Source organism: Pyrgilauda ruficollis, unplaced genomic scaffold (genome assembly GCF_017590135.1).
Source record: "Pyrgilauda ruficollis isolate IOZ18807 unplaced genomic scaffold, ASM1759013v1 scaffold67, whole genome shotgun sequence".
NCBI classification, from domain to species: domain Eukaryota; kingdom Metazoa; phylum Chordata; class Aves; order Passeriformes; family Passeridae; genus Pyrgilauda; species Pyrgilauda ruficollis.
In genome coordinates this window covers 2,428,836-2,445,720 of record NW_024528488.1, presented here as the reverse complement: position 1 = coordinate 2,445,720, position 16,885 = coordinate 2,428,836, and the positions used below count along the sequence as shown (strand labels likewise).

General features: G+C 44.1%; 2 protein-coding genes across 4 annotated transcripts in view; both read left to right on the top strand.

The window, feature by feature from the left end:
• The first annotated feature begins 487 nt into the window (after nt 1-487).
• MAGT1 (magnesium transporter 1) lies at nt 488-11,412 on the top strand. 2 transcript variants are annotated; one of them, XM_041484737.1, is made up of 10 exons: nt 488-621; nt 1,718-1,887; nt 2,767-2,884; nt 3,851-3,991; nt 4,985-5,125; nt 5,457-5,546; nt 6,725-6,788; nt 8,394-8,468; nt 8,902-8,992; nt 9,947-11,412. In XM_041484737.1, exons 1-10 carry the CDS (start codon nt 529-531, stop codon nt 9,960-9,962), a joined length of 999 nt encoding a protein of 332 aa, XP_041340671.1. In that variant the 5' UTR covers nt 488-528; the 3' UTR covers nt 9,963-11,412. The 2 variants fall into 2 exon arrangements, with proteins under 2 accessions (XP_041340671.1, XP_041340672.1); XM_041484738.1 differs by lacking the exons at nt 8,394-8,468; nt 8,902-8,992; nt 9,947-11,412 and adding an exon at nt 8,821-8,854 and having other exon boundaries at nt 6,725-6,831.
• Nucleotides 11,413-16,658: 5,246 nt separating this feature from the next.
• ATRX (ATRX chromatin remodeler) overlaps nt 16,659-16,885 on the top strand; it is a 67,587-nt gene continuing 67,360 nt past the window's right edge. For both annotated transcript variants that reach the window (XM_041484633.1, XM_041484630.1), the window contains exon 1: nt 16,659-16,845. Coding sequence is in view for 1 of the 2 variants with exons in the window: in XM_041484630.1 (XP_041340564.1) it covers nt 16,826-16,845 (20 nt within the window). In the remaining variant the exon portion in view is untranslated. The remainder of the gene's footprint in view (nt 16,846-16,885) is intronic.

The following is a 16,885-nucleotide window of genomic DNA, read 5'->3' as shown; positions in this document are numbered from 1 at the left end:
CAAAGAGAAGCATCGACCAATAGGAGACAGAATACTAATTAATAAGAGAACTACATTACTTGTACCCAGTGAAACTCCTTTGTTAAAACCTATAAACAGCAAAAAGTTTTGAGAGTTGGCATGCTTGATTTATGGAACACCGCTGAACACTCAAGGCTTGCACAACTGTGATATAAATCGATCTCGGAGTGTGTGATTATTGGCTTGTTGCACACCGGCTAGCGAATCCGGTGTCTTAGGGGGCAACACCGTGTGACCTGCGCCCGGAGCCCGTGTCTGGGGGATCTGCAGAGCTCCCTGAGCGCCGGGAGCGTTCTGAGGCGCCCGCAGCCTCCGCCGCACTTTCCTCCCTCAGGGCTCGCCCCGCCCTCCCCTCGGGGATTCACCAATGGCACGGCTCCAGCTCGCCGCGCTCCCTCAGGCTCAGCCAATCGAAGGCAGGCAGGGACTCTCGAGCCGGCGCCTCCGCCAATCGCCGTCTCGTGGGCGGGGCCTCACAGCCGGCGGGGCGGGCGGAGCGGGGCGGCCATGGCGGCGCTGCCGGTGCCGCTGTTGGCGCTGGCGCTGCTGCTGCTGGCGGGATGTGGCGGGCCCGGCGCCGCGGGGCAGAGGCGGAAGGAGGTGAGACTCGCTCGGAGCCCCCGCGCTGCGCCGGGGCGGGTTCTCGCTGAGTGGGATGAGGGCAGGACCGGCCGGGGCACGGCGGGGGGGCCTGGCCTCACCCCGGGGACCCGCCTTGAGGTTCGGCCGGCCCTGAGGGGAGCCCGCAGGGAGGGAAGGTGCTTCCAGGTTCTTCGGTTCTTGTTAGGAGCACTGTACGGGTGTTGTCTTCCTAGTGTAAGGGATTTGCTGGAGGGAGGATGAGTGGTTGTAGTCGCTAAGGTGCAACTTAATTCCACGCACTTGACCTGCAGGGTTTAGAGACATCCTATATAAGCGTGTATACTTGTGTCAGTTATAAGTCAGGGAAGAATAATTTATTATTATTATTATTATCGTCATGGCGAGATTCTTGGGGCTGCCCTGTGCACGGTCAGGAGTTGGACTTTGATGCTCTTACTGGCTCCCTTCCAATTCAGGATATATTGTGGTGGTTTCCTTTAAGATATTTATCTGAAGAAGGGTGTTAATGAGTAGAGAAGTGCTTTATGATAAATGTAACATTTGTGAGTTTGTCAAACTAATGCCTTTTCTTATAATATTCTAGAATTGATTGTCTCCTTTTTAAGGAATATTTTAGTGTTGAGCACTTCTGAGTTTTTCAAATATATTCCGAATTATGGTTCTTTTTTTTCCAGCAGTGCTGAAAATGAAATATTGAGGTTGGTTCCATCTGTGGTGTTGATTCCACTGCCGCAATTTTTGAAAGCTGAAACAGTTTGATGCTTAGTCTAGCAAAAAGGCTGTGGAGGGGATGGAGGTGGTTGGTACAGCTGAAAGAAATCCTGCAGCTGCTCTGAGGAGGGGCTGCTGAGCTGAGGGTCTTCACCAGCCTGGTCATGCTGAGTGCTTAAAGCTCTGTGTGTTACTGGCTGGCTGAAGTTAATGAAGTTAACATGACTGTCACATCTCCTGTGAATGCCTTGCAGTATCACATCACCTGGGTGGCGTCGTGGAAAGCAGTGCAGATATTTGTTGCATCAAATCTAAAACCTAAGACTGTACTGTGAGACTGAAAAAAAACCCCAAAATAATAGTGTTTCGTTACCATTTTCAGATGGTGCTATCAGAAAAAGTGAACCAGCTGATGGAGTGGGCCAGTAAGAGATCCGTGATCCGAATGAACGGAGACAAATTCCGGCGCCTGGTGAAGGCCCCTCCCAGGAACTACTCAGTGATTGTGATGTTCACTGCCCTTCAGCCTCACAGACAGTGTGTTGTGTGCAAGTATGAGCTCCTTCAGTCCTAAATTAGAACTTGAAAGCCATCTGATGCTTTGTAGGACACTAAATTTAAGAGCAGGGTTGCACTTTGACACAGGTGGGGGGAATATGCATGGGCGAGTTACAGAAGGATTGGCTTTGCAATGTAATGTGTGGGAATATGTGTGTAATGTGTTTGTGAGGAAACATAATCCTCAGTTTTATCTCCCTCCTAAAATAATCCACTGTTCCCTTTGCAGAAACAGTGTTTACTCTGGAGAAAGACACAGTGAAAGCTCAACTTTCCTGGCATAAGCTGCTGAAGAAATGTTGTAGAATTATTGCTGGCCATGGAGCTTAAATGTTGTTCTTAATTAATATATTGCTTGGCACTTATTTACAATTCCAATATTCTGGCTCCTTAACCATATTATAGCTTTTCTTTATTAATCTGGAGGTGGCAGAGTTCTGCAAGGGTGATTTTTATACCTGGTCCCTTGAAATTCTTGGTTTCCCACCCTATGACCTGGAAGAAAGAGTACACCTGGCCACATTTTGGTGCTCTGTGGACTGGCAAATCCTGAGCAGCTGAGTTCCAGTTCACTTTTCAGTTAGAAACTACCTCAGCTTGCGTTTGTGGACTCAACAAATCTTGCCCTTCCATTTAAAAAAGCAGGTGCCAAATGCTTTCCCTGAAGAAAAGTGTAGAAGAAGTGTAGGTAGAAGAGCGTCTGTGCTTAAATTATTTCATTAACACTTAAACTTTCTTTTGAACCCTAGAAAATTAATGGGGTGGGTGTGGGAGGCACCCATGGATGGGGTGGGTGGGCACAGCTGCTTTACAACTTGCACAATTGCTGTGGACAAAGCCATGCCACAGCCTCTCACTTGGTGTGTTTTCCAGACAAGCTGATGAGGAATACCAGATTCTGGCAAACTCCTGGAGGTATTCCAGTGCATTTACCAACAAGATATTTTTTGCTATGGTGGATTTTGACGAAGGCTCAGACGTGTTTCAGATGGTAATGTCTTTTTCTCTTCTAATGTTGTTTTTAGTTTGGGTTTTGGGAAAGAAGGTAAAGATGTTAAATAATTTAGTGTTACATTGAACAAAGGAATGAAAAGTTAAAGGCTGTCACTCTTGAAAGAAAGATGGCCTGAGCATGTTGGTAAGAATATTAACAGAACTGACAGATGTGGAATAGGTAAAAGGAGTGAATTGGTTTCTTTGACTTTTTTTCCCCGAGTTTGTCTCCTGTAATAACTTCTGGTATAATTCTTAATGCAATTCTTCTGTGGTACGTGAAGAGGCAAGATAGAAAGCACTGATGTCATTAGGAGCAGCTATTACAATTTTTAGATGACTAGAGAATGATAAATTAGGCTTTTGGTATTTCTTTTCAAGTACCCAGCCATTTTTCTCTTCTTTTAACATTGCGTGATCACATTTTTTTTGTTCTCCAGCTGTGAGAACATTCCATGTACACTTGAAATTGTAGGTCACATTAATAGTTCATTACAGTCTTGCAGATGTTAACTTTTTTTTAAGAGGTACTAATCTCTATTTAACAGCCACACAGTTTAGGCAGTAATACTTTATTAAATGGAAGCTTTTGAACTGGAGAGTTGAAAAGAGATGTCTTTTTATTACTCTTGTTAATTTTTTTCCTTAGTGTTGCGTTAAAAATGCATTCATCAAGCTGTGGCCTTTCTAGAAGGCCATATTTTAGACTCATATATTGCTATTTCGCAGATTTCTTTACCAAAAGTAGTATTTGGAGAAGAAACAGATTCAAAAAAAAAGTGCATGAAATATAGAACTGCAAGCTGTGTGCTGCCTATTGGTTTTTTAAAAAAGTCATGGCCATTAAATCAAAGAGCTAACTTTCCTGATTCAGTAACAATATTGCAAGCCAGAAATAGTGTAGAATAGTGTTACCAAATAATCCTTTCATAGGCTATATCCTCTGTGAACTCTCTCCCTGCAGCTGAACATGAATTCTGCCCCCACTTTCATTAACTTCCCTGCCAAGGGGAAGCCCAAGCGGGGGGACACCTACGAGCTGCAGGTGCGCGGCTTCGCGGCGGAGCAGCTGGCACGCTGGGTGGCCGACAGGACAGACGTGCACGTGAGTCTGGGCACCTTCCCTCTGCACCCCTGTGCAGGGCCAGCACTCCTTGTGCAGGGCCAGCACTCCTTCCCTCTGCACCCCTGTGCAGGGTCAGCACTCCTTGTGCAGGGCCAGCACTCCTTCCCTCAGCACTCCCTGTGCAGGGCCAGCACCCCTTTCCCCAGCACTCCCGGTGCAGGGCCAGCATCCCTTCCCTCACCACCCCTGTGCAGGGCCAGCACCCCTTCCCTCAGCACTCCCTGTGCAGGGCCAGCACCCCTTCCCTCAGCACTCCCTGTGTAGGACCAGCACCCCTTTCCCCAGCACTCCCTGTGCAGGGCCAGCACCCCTTCCCTCAGCACTCCCTGTGCAGGGCTATTACACCTTTCCCCAGCACTCCCTGTGCAGGACCGGCACACCTTTCCTCAGCACCCCTTCCCTCTGCACCCCTGTACAGGGCCAGCACCCCTTCCCTCAGCACTCCCTGTGCAGGGCCAGCACCCCTTCCCTCAGCACTCCCTGTGTAGGACCAGCACCCCTTTCCCCAGCACTCCCTGTGCAGGGCTAGCACCCCTTTCCTCAGCATCCCCTGTGCGGGGCTGGCTGGGGAACATCACTTATGTTCTGTGCCTCCTGAGCTGCTCTAAAGAGCTCATCTACAAAATCTAGTTCAGACTCATGACTGCATCTTTCAATTTCCTTACAGCCTCTGTGCTGGTATTTTGTGTAATGCTGTATTTGAGTAGATGGTAAAACTCATGTCCTTCCTTCTTGCTCTCTGTTCCTGTGGAAGAAAAACAATCTCTGAATTTTTGAACAGGGTAAAGTTGTGTAAAGCTGAAGTTACAATATTGGTGGAAGAAGCATTGCTTACTTCCCGAGTCAGATTTATTACCTAGAAAATGTGTATGCCATAGTTTTTCCACTCACTGTTGTGGGGTTTTTTAGCAGGAGTGCAGGTATAATGTCTAATCCTACTGAGAGAAAATAATTCCACTGTCCTGTGTTCAGATCCGTGTGATAAGGCCACCAAACTATGCTGGACCCTTGATGCTGGGGTTGCTGCTGGCTGTCATCGGAGGCCTCGTGTATTTGCGGGGCAGCAATCTGGATTTTCTCTACAACAAAACTGGCTGGGCCTTTGCTGCTCTGGTGAGTCATCATGATTTTGGTTTCCCTGTAATACTGAGTTTTGTAGCAGTTCAGGTTTTCAAAAGCTTCTGTATTTCAATGTTCCTAAAACTGGTAGTGGAAAATGAGGTTCAGTTAGCTTTGCTTTTTCATAGATTGCTAACATTATGTGAGCTTAGTCCCTTCAGCTCACTGAATGCTTGATTAGGTGCCTTTTTTATGAAGATAGAGTGGGACAATTCTTAGCCTGTGTTCCAAACCAGTACATTTTGGTATGAAGTGAAAAGATATCAGGATAAATTTAAAAGAAAAGAGAATCCTTATTAAATAGCATTTCTTCTTTCCTTTTCAGTGTTTTGTGTTAGCAATGACATCAGGCCAGATGTGGAACCACATCAGAGGCCCTCCCTATGCTCATAAGAATCCCCACACGGGACAAGTGGTGAGTGTTGCCTTCATTTTCTTTTCTGCAGAATAAGGCTGATACTAAGAGACAAACCAGGGCGCAAATTCTGCTTTTGGCTTCTCTCTTTGTGGGTGAGACCAACCTCTCCTGCAGTGAGCAAGGCAAATCAACATGTCTTGCACATGTGTTGTATCTCCAACGATGAAGGGATGTGATAGTTCTAAATTGCTTACAGCACAATAAAGGGTTGAGTCTTAGATGCTAAAATTCCTGTTGCTGAGCCTGGCAATTATGTTTTAACCTGGTCTTGTTAACTCACACACTCATCTAATGAGTTCCATGTAAAACCATCTTTCCTCAAGATTCTTGAAGTAAGTTAATATCCAGTGACCTCAGATTTATGAAGTCTCTTTCTTGGGAAAACATTTCTTTGACATTATTTCAAATATACTGCTCTAGAAGAGACAAACTGAAAGTAGTCACAGTGTTCTGAGAGCATTGCATCTGCTCAGGTGCTTACACATCACATACTGGTTTTTCTCATGGTTTTACTCAGGGAATTAATTTGAAAATTTGGAAATGTCCTTTTGTGCCTGGTTAGATGGGGCAGGCCCTCTGTATTCTTCTGTAGGAAGTGGATAAAACTTTTTTTTCCTACTTAGATATGACATCATAGCCATTATAGGTTGTCCCATAGGGATTAAAAATGGTATTTTTTCACAAATTTCAATTTTTCTGTTAACCCAGAAGTGAAAAAGATTCCAAATGCTTGGTTCTGGAGGCAAGTGAGTCAGGTTCACACAGAGATTGAAGGGATTACCCCTGAGCTAAGCAGCAGTGTACACAACCTAAGAATCTCAGTCAGGGAATGGATCAGATTGGGATCACATTAGGATGCAGGAGGGACTAATCTTGTGGTATTTTGCTCAGCTGGACTGAGAATCTGGACCACAAAGGTTGTAGCTGCTTTTGCACTTGCTGTAATCTGAATGAGGCTGATTGTGCATGGTAATAAATAGAAGAAGGATCTTTGCTTCTGTTGCAGCTCCCCCAAAAATCAGTGATCAGCAGCTGAAATTGTTCATATTCCAACTTCTGCTCTCTCCTGAAAAAAATACAATGTAAACCCCAGTTCCAGGCTCTGTAGCTGTTGTTAATCATGTCAAAGTTGTCTCCAGTCTTTTCTAAATCTAATTACTCTTTGTCTCTTACAGAATTATATCCATGGAAGCAGCCAAGCCCAGTTTGTGGCAGAAACACATATAGTTCTGCTGTTCAGTATCCTTCCTGGGAGAGGCATGTGGTTGGTGACAGATTTTTGGTCAGCAAATGTTGCTGCCTTTTCAGTGGTGCTTTGTCATGGCTTTAATTGCCACCTAACACTGATGCAGAAGCTTGTAAAACCTTTCTGCACTGCCAGCTGAGCTTTTCCTGTGCCTCTGATCTTTAAGTTGACTAGGAAAATATTTACTGCTTTCTCACTTTCTTGTTTAAGTACCAAGCAGAATACATCCCTAAAGTTGTGGATCTCTTTGGAATCAGAAGATTCTTCAGGATACTCCCTGTTTCTCTGTGCCTGTCTCTTTTCAGTGTCACTTATTTCTTGCTTTGATGTTGAATTCATTCCTCTATCACTGATCTTTTTTTTCTTTGCTTACCTTCTTATCTTACCATTTGTTCCTACTAACGATGCAGGATTTTGCCATGCTGTCAAGAAAGGCAAGTGGAAATTTTCAGATTGAGAGCTTTTACTTTCCTCATTTGTACAAAAAATGCTTCTTTGGGATCTTAATAATACCTTACCCATGTTCTGGTTGTCTCCCATGCATTTCTCCCATTTTTTCCCCACATGTATGTTTTTGATCCACCATTTGTTACTTTAGTCATTTCTGGCTGGAACTTTTCTTCTGTGTCTTGTCACCCGTATCAGCATTCCTTTATTTTTTATTAAGGACCTTTTCTTGTATTTCATGTTTTAAATTTAAAACAGGCCCTTGGATGAAAACTTCTGATCTTTTTCTGTTACTGTATTTTTGATCCACTTGGTCAAATTCAAAGTAGAAACTTTTTGTTGATGTTCATTTGTGTTATTGCTATCCATCAGACCCAACCCACCCATTGCTGGAGACATTTTAAATTATTAAATTTGGTGAGGTTTCTATGGGTTCAGGTCACTTTCCTCCTATGCTGAAGGTGGGCTGTGTCTGAAACTGAAAGATTCCTGAAGGTCCTGATGCAGTCAATGATAAGAATTTTTCCTTTCAGGAGGAGACTTGGGACTGGACATTAGTAGTGAAATGGAATGAAATCTTTGGGAATTCTGTCTTTCATTCCACTGGATTCACTACTTTGCTTTGCAAGGATTCATTCTTGGCAAATATCAGGCCTTTTGTGTTGTCTGTGCTTCTTTAGTTTTATGATCTTTATTTTTTTAAATTTGAAGAATTAGAAAAGAAGTATTGCCACTTGAAAGGCAGCCTTGGATGTTGGACTAAATACTGCATGTGTTTTATTTGTTCTCTTGGCTGAGTGAATGCAGAAGCTGAATTCTTTTGGGCATTTTCCAGTGGAGAACAGCAGTAGGAGTAGACCAAGCTCTCTGGGAAGGAATGCTGCTGAGATAATGCATGTTTTTCATTCTGCCTGAAGATTTTCCAGTTTATATTTTAAGCTTTGCATTTATTTTCTCTTAAAAGCGGATGTTATGAATGTCTTTCAGTTGTTCTTTTTTTGCCCCATAGTTGCTGATTTGGCTGGAAAGTGTTTGATTTTTCCAGTGAGTTTTAATGCCCCAGGTATGGTGTGGGAGCTGAATTTAGGGGATTAGGAGTGTTGTTTTGAATCTGTTGTACTTTGTTGGTTAGCCTTAAACAGCATTTGTAGATGGTGGAGTTACTTTAGGAATGGTCCTTCTCCACGAAGCTGCTACTTCTGACATGGATGTGGGGAAAAGAAAAAGTAAGTACTGATAGTTTGCTCTCTGAGCAAAGGCATATTCAGTGAGGGTGTTTGATACACCATTTAACAGAAATGCTTTTGCACTGGGGGGTTTTGTTCACTCCCCACCTCTAAGCTGACAGAATCATTTGGATGTTTGACAGTTTCTGGAGTTGCTTAGCAAACTGCAAGATAAATCCTTTTGGCAGAGGGGGAGAGATAAAGATGCTTTGCAGTGTTTTGCTAGTAAGAGGGAGAAGAAGGGACTTTTTCTCAAAGCATTTATATAAAATTGGCGTAACATTGGTGTTAATTTATATCTCTCAATGACACAAGTAGAGCCCTGTTCTGACCAAATCTGTAAACATTGCAGAAGGCTTTGAAAACCTGAGTCACTGAGGTGTTTGCAGGGGCAACAGTCCCATCAGCGCCTCTCCTTGTGCATCTCTTGCAGTTATGTGCATTGCTGGCATTGGCTTGGTGGTGCTGTTCTTCAGCTGGCTGCTGTCTGTCTTCAGATCCAAGTACCACGGCTACCCCTACAGGTACGTCAGGCTGGGCCCTGCAGCCCCTGCTCTCCTGGCCTTTGGGGTGCAGCTACACCACTGCAGCTCTGCTGGCTCATTTGGCAGGAAATACTCCTCTAAAAATGCTCCCTTGGTTTCTCAGAGTGGCAATATTGGTTGATAAAGTCACAGAAATAAGAGTGTTTCATGGATGTCGTGATTTTTCAGTCTAACCAAAGCAAACTCTACTTTGCATGCCATTGCATGTTATAAAATACTTCTATTTTCAGAATATCTCAGCTAGTTTATACTGCCAACAAATGTATTTTCCCTCCTATTTTTCTCTCTTCCATATTCATACGTCTTCATTATTAATCCTCTTTGTGAGACCAGGAAGGATGCCTGATGCTTTAAAGCTGTCTACATTTGGGGATTTCTTGTTTAAGGAGTCTAATACTGTTAGTTGACCACTTCTAGATATGTCTGACTGATACAGATACCTTTGGTATGTTTGCTAGCTTTTATGCATTTTTAAGCAATAAGTTCATGTTAAAGGACCAGTTTCTAATGATCTCACCATCTGCAATGAGCTGAATTTGTCTATAAAGCTAAACCCACAGACAGATATTATGCCTTCTCTGTGAGAAATGTGGTCTCATTTAAAAATATCTTAATAATAAAACCTGTTGTTTTTTTGAAGACTTTCCTCAAGAGCAAAAGACAGCTGAAATTATTCCCTATTTGATAACTGCTTTTATTCTGGTTTCTGCAATGGTCCTGCTGACTTTCTTGAAGGGAAAATATCATTGTCTTTAGTTTTGAGTTATTAGCAATGCATTTTTAGTAAGTTTTTTTTTACAACTTTTGTTGTAGCAGCATCAGGCCCATTTCTCACTCTGATTTTTCTTGGCATTTATAAAAGCTAAGTGGAATGTTGCACACCTTTGCTTCTTACAAAATTAATAAGAATGTTTGTTATTTTGCTCTTTGCAGTTTCCTAATGAGCTAAAGGATTCCAGTCTGTAACATCAGGAAGGTGGTGGCTCTGAACTTGGATGTGGTGGAATGAGGAGCTCAACATGTGTGGTTTGTGCTACCTCTGCTTACACTGAGACAGTTAAACACTGAACCAAAGACAATGTAGTGCCTTAAATACAGCAAGCAATTTGCTCTGAAGGACACAGAGTGTTAAGATGCAATCTCTCTTTCATAAGCTTTACATCTTCTTAAGCAGCTCTACTTCTAGCAAAATTCAGAACGTAATGCTTAAAACTACATTTCCATGGACTAACTAGAAATGGTACTTTCATTTCACTTGGATAATCTGTTTACCATGGGGTTTTTTTTTTCCCTTGAATTATCACCTTATTTCCTGTTTGTGCATAGCAGGTGACAGCAGCTTCTCTGTCGTGCCTTTTCGTGGTTGAGGAAACAGCTTCATGTACCTGGAAATCTTTTCCTTCAGCCTGTGTGCAACCCTTGGAGCATGCTCCAGGTCCCATTGAATATCCTAGAGCTGTGTCTCATTTTTGAGAAGAGATCTCAACTGCTGTATGATGCAAGAGGTTGTTTCACAGACGAAGGGGGAGTTTTCAACATGTAGAACGGAGTTATTAATTAGTTAAATCTTTCTTTGCCAAATGCTGAAACTGCAATGTTTAAGTTGTAAACTTTGACTCAAAGCAAGAAAAAGAATTCTTAGACTGGCCAACACTCACGCTCTTAAAAATACGAACCAAAAATACAAATGTAACTATCTATGTGTTGCATTAATTCAGAGTTGCTAATTGGCTTTCAGGTTACTGCCTAGAGCCCTGGCAAATGAACAGATGCCAGATTTGTGGTCACTGTATAAGTCACTATATAAGTTCTTGCATTCTCCACTAGTTTTCTCCACATTTTTATCCTTTGGCAGAGATGTCTGCTCCTGGGATGAACGTTGTTACCCCAGGACACACTTGATAGCCTTACAACTGAATGCACGTGCTGCTTGCTCTCCCCTTTTGTTCTCTCACCTCACAAAGATACTTTGCCTTAAGAATTCTTGAGTGGAAGACATTGTGCCTCAGCAAAAACTGTTGTGCAATTCAGCAGTTGTACTACAGGAAATCTTTGCAGCCTGATTCAGTAACACTTCCTTCCATAGGCTCTGGTGGCCTTAGAGGTTCGTAGTCAGAGAGACTTTTGTCTCCTGCTCCTGCCTCTCCTCTCTCAAGGGGTTACGGAATCTGGATGTTTGAAATTGACCCTCAGAAGGGATTGTATCACTCCAAGCAGAATGTTATACTTAAGCAGTTTTGCTGAATTAATACACATCTCAAGTGCCTTAATGTCGCTAATTTCGTTGTTTGATGTTTCAACTCGTTGAGATGCATTTTTCTATGCCATACAGAACGATGAGCCTAAATTGTGTGCCTGACTGGATTTTGGACAAGTTTCAATAAAACTTTTTAGTCTAATCCATGCTCCTGTGTCTTTTGAATTTTGACATAAAACAAACCAACCTCTTTTCTTCCACTATTGTTTCAACATGTTAATCACAGCCTGTCTGTACAGAGTAAGTAACCTGAATATGGGTGAGTAGACTGGATTAGTAGTCTGTACGTGTTTATGTGGAGAATTACAGCCCAGAATGTCAGCACTAGAGAGATGCTCATGTAGCCAGCTGATAGTATAAAAATTACATGATTTTGGCTTGTCTTTGACAGCTGTCGTGCACTGAAAATCTTGGATTCCTGGAGTTCTAGACAGATCAGCTCCTGATGTTTCTGGAGGTGGAATCTTGTTAGCATTGTAGATTTGCCTGAAACAATTCAGCACTGCTGTACCTGTGGCTTGTTTTCCTGCCAGCTGGTAAAATGCTTCCCATAAACTTTTCCAGTTATAATTTCTTCTGTCCTAAAACCATCCAGTTCCATACTGACAAGTTTAAACAGTCACACCTCATGCAGGTGAATGCTAAATTCATGTTTACCTTCCACGTGAGGTGGCCACGATGTTGAGAGTTTGGGATTTTCCTGTTTTTTTTTTTTTTTTCCCATGCTGAGATGAAAATAATGCTCCTTTTTCCCAACAGTTTTTCTGCTCTCTAGACTGAAACTGAAGTGTATAGAGGAGGAAACAGATGTGGTAGTGGAGCAGAAGATGGAGTGCTTGCAAGGACCAGTGGCAGGTTTAGAGGAGATGAATTCTGGCAAGGTTTGACTTGTGCAGCAGTTGAGAGGTAACAGCTGGCTCTGGTTGGTACCCAGGGTGATGCTTGGCACCAGGGGCACTGGCAGCTCACTGGCTGGTTACTTACAGTAGAACAAAGGTGGCCAGGGCAATGCATTCAAGATCTGCTGTGGGGAAACTGGGAACTGCTGAGGACATCTCCTTTAGAAAGGGAATCGTTAAATAGCTCAGGAGTGCCCTGAAAGCTCACTGTGAGAGAACACTTGTGATAAAGGGAGGAAATGGTGTATTCTACAGCTGAAAATGGACTCTGTGGTTTTGGTAATGGGGCTGGCCTCAGTGAATGCTGCTTTTTTCTGCTTTTGAGAAGGAGCTGTGGTGTATTGAGAAGATATTTTGGAATAATAGCGAGAAATAATTCAGGGAGCTCTCTGCACTAAGTGCAAGGCAAGACAGTAAATTTAAATGGATTAATCTGTGTAATGGTTTGCATTATGTACAATTTACTGGATGTTCCTGCCTTCAAACCATTTTAGTGTTCAGCACAGAATGTGATTTTCATGAGGCCCTGGCACAGGGTGCCCAGAGCAGCTGTGGCTGCCCCTGGATCCCTGGAAGTGTCCAAGGCCAGGCTGGACAGGGCTTGGAGCAGCCTGGGGTAGTGGGAGGTGTCTCTGCCCATGGGATGAGCTTTAATGTCCCTTCCAACACAAACCATTGTGGAATTCTGTGATAGTGGTGCCTAGTGGTCATTCCTGCACCTGCTCTTCAGGGTCAGAACTGCCCAGTCCTCCAGCAAGATGTGCCCAGCTCTGCATCTGCTGTGTTCCTGGTGCTCATGCAAATAACTTTAATTAATCCCCTGCTGGTGATGGCCATGAGGGTAAGATTCAGCCATGAGGGTAAGAACAGGTTCAGCCTCTTGGCAGGCAGGGGGGTTGCCATCAATGCTCAAGGAATGAGATAATGGCTGGCTAGGGACTTCAGGAGGAAAATGTAGGTGCTTTTATGGTCACAGCCACTGGAAGTGTAAGAAAATGTACAGCCAGGTTTGTTCTGAGCCCTATTCAAAATGTGTGAAAGCATAGCAGGGAGTTTTTGATTCCCAGCAAATCAAAGTTGGAGTTTTAGAAGTACTGATAAAAGCTTAAACTTCAAAACACTTGAACATCCAGAGAAAATCAGATGTGTGAATGGCTTCTGCTTGTTTGAATGAATATGCTGCCCATGACATCAGATGGTGCCAGATCATGGCATCTTGTAGCCAAACTTGGTTGGGAGAGAAGATCAGTCTGTAGTGTTCCTCCAGGGGCTGTTGGCAGTGGTTTATGGTAGTTTGCTTTAAAAAACGCCCATTCTGTAATAGAAAAATACTTAAACTGAAATCAGATTATTTAAGAAGTTAAAATAAAAGTTATTATTTAAGAAGTTAAAGTGCTTTCATCTACTGTGAGAAATAATTCTCACCAAGGATTTGAGAAAGTACTGGCACTTGGTTTCTGTGTTGGACCTTGGTGTTTGCTGTTTTCTCATGCTGGAAAGGTTTAATTCTCAACTACAAACCACTGATCAAATGACTCCACACCATTCCTTTGGACTTTCCTAAGGGGAATAGAGCAACAGCAACACGAAGAACAAACCCAGGCCCTCGAGTGAGCATCACCTGTTTTCAGTTTTATCATGCTTTTAGTCTGAGAAATAGAGAGTTTCATTGCACATAACCTGTTCCAATTAACGACTCAGATCTTGATCATTCCTACAAAATTAATTTAAGCAGAGCCTTTTATTGGTCTGGATTAATTGTGCTACTTTTATCACAGATAATAATATGAAAGAGATGTATATGTAGTTTGTATTTCTAGGTCAGCAGCACATCAAGTTATTAAAATATCCTCTTGTCAATTGATAGCTATACATGTCTTTCAGCCATGTTCCTTAAAAGTAGGGTAATATGTACTTAAGAAAACTAATTGCTATCATTATGAAGAGAAACAATGGGTGTGATGAGACTCTGCAGTGCTTTGTCCTGCAAGCTGAGCTCTGAATCCTAGCTCTGCCAAGGCTGTTGGAGCTTGGGATTCACGTTCTCTGAACCTGAGAGAAGCAGAGAAGAGAATGATCAAAACAATTCTTATCTCATTTGCTGCTTCTTTGTCTGTGCACAAGTAGAATGCATTATGGAAGATTGTTTACCTGAAGGGATTTGTTTTGTTTTCTTGACCAGTCTCTACAAGCTGTGTCCTGACGGTCAGGAGACCCTCACGAGATGTGGTTCAGTTGAGTTCTTGCTCAGTTTCAGTTTAGATGTAGTGTAATATAGTATAAAACAATATGGTATAATAAAGTAATTAATGGGCCTTCTGATATAATGGAGTCCTGCTCATCATTCTTCCCTGAGGATCAGGGCATTGCCTGCTTTTACCCTAGGAAGGGTCCTGTGTGCTGGGGAAGTGTAACTGGGTGCAGGTCTGCTGGGTGGGGAGTGTTTCCCTGCAGATGCACTCAGTATCTGCCTGTTCACAGATTTCACTCTACAAAATGATTCTGTGCTTCTCCAATCTGTTTTTTTGACAACTCCATGATAATCTCAGGTTTTGTCTTCTGGAGTAATTGCTGGGAGATGGAAGCATTATTTCCTTTTTACTTATCTCGACCTTTTCTCACAGTAGGATTCCTTTTACATCTCTGACTTCAGATAGAAGTTATGAACTGGAGGCAATTAAATTTGGGTTTTTCAACTGCTTTCAAATACCTTCCCCAAGGAAACAGTAAAAGAATAAAATATTACAGAGCAATAGTAATAAATCTATGTTATTCTAAATCAGTGGGATATTAGTTGGTAATGCTGACTAAATCCCTTGAGGAGGAAAATGAATGTTTTGTGTTCTTACTTTAATCACACAGTTGGGATCCTAATGCAGAGCTAAGACTAGGTAATGCTTCCTGTTTCCTTCATCTCTCTGGTGGCAGAGCACCTAGAATGGCTTTTTTCAATTTTTAATGGAATTTGTGGCAGTTGGTTAATATGGATTTTTTTTTTTCCCCCTAAAATCAAGTGATTGGTCTTCTCCAGCATGAGACAGAGCTTGATAACAAAGCTGCTGCTAAATCTGCTTTCTGCTGTTACTGAATTCAGCAGATACAGGGTGTAGCTCTTGGGTAAAATGTTACATTCTAAAGCAAGATGTGTTTAGACCTGTTTGGAGAAGTTCCCTGGAAGATGTGTAAGCTTGGATGTGCTGAAGTGTGAAAGTGCTGTTGATTCTATTATCACAGGATGAAATGGGTGTTAGAGGTGATTTGCTTGGGTATTTTCTCATGTTTCATACATTGCTTTATGAAACCAGGTGAGTAGGTACATTTTTTTTCTTTAGTTTCTGCAGAAAAAGATATTAATTTTCAAAACTGGTTTTCTTTACAGCAAGTGGCTAATGCTTGTCACCTGTTTCAGATTCTGTGTGGTGCTGGCCTTGGTGAACCTGGTGAAGCCTGCTGAGTTCAGTCATCTTCTCACAAAAGCTTGAAGAGGGCTGCTTTCCAGTGCTCCTCCTTTCACAATGTCCTAGCATCTGACAGGAGTGTAGAAGCTGCTAGTACCAGCAGGCAAAATTGTCCTGGCATACTTAGGTGTAGCTGCCAGTGATGCATTTCCTTATCTAGAGTTTTCTGATCAAAAAGGAAAAGCTGTAGCCAAGCTGGGCTGAAGCTGCCCCAGGCAGGGTTGCTCATATTCAGCCTGTGTGTGGTTTGTTATCCCTGTCTTCTGTCTTTGTGCTTGGGGAACTCTGCTCCCAAGCTTGCTTGTGGGCTTGGAGTTCCAGGGCTGGTTCCTGCAGAGGATGAGGGTCCTGCTGGTGATGCCCATGGAAGAGGAGGGTCAGGATGGTGATCCCTGGAGACGCTGAGGGTGGTTCTGGGGATCCACAGATCAGGAGGATCACTCTGGTGATCCTGTTGAAGGAGGAGGGTGATCATGGTGATCCTTGTGGAGCAGGAGAGTTGTTCTGGGGCTCCTCATGGTGTAGGAGGGTCGCTGTGGTGCTGTTAGTAGGAGTTTGGGCATCTGCTCTGTGTTACTGTTCGTAAGGGTGACGTGTCTGAACGCTGTGATTCACCTGCCGTGGTTGGATCGAGGTAGCAGAGCCGCCCAAGGCAGCGGCTCTCTGGCGATGAGGTGTTGCCTGTCCTGGTGTGACACGGGCACCTGTCCCGGTGTGACGGTGTGACACAGGCACCTGTCCCGGTGTGACACGGGCTCCTGTCCCGCTGTCCGTCCCCGGGATGTGTCAGCGCCTGGCTCCCGCCGCCATGGCCGCAGCCGCGCGCTGGGGCCCCCTGCTGGGCACAGGTGTCAGTGCACTTTGTTACGAAATGATGTCACGGGCTTGGGCCCATGACGCCAGAGTGACGTCAGCCCCGCCCCAGCCAATCAGCGCGGGGAAGGTTGGGATGATGACGTAAACTGCCCTAGCAACAGTCGGCGCGGCGCCGCCCAATCAGAAAATAGCTGTGGGCGGCCGTGAGCCAATGGGAGGCGGCGGAGGAGGACGGCGGCAGGAGGCAGGTCCCCTCGGGCTCCCTCCGATAAGATGGCGGCGGCGCTGGCGATGGCGGCGGCCGTGGCTTTGTCTGCGCCCAGCGCCTGAGCGCGGCCCCGGCCCGGGCGGCCGCTCCGCTCCGAGCAGCGGCGGCGGAGTCATGACCGCAGAGCCCGTGAGGTACGGCCGGGCCAGGCGGCTCCGCGGCGGCCGCGCGGGG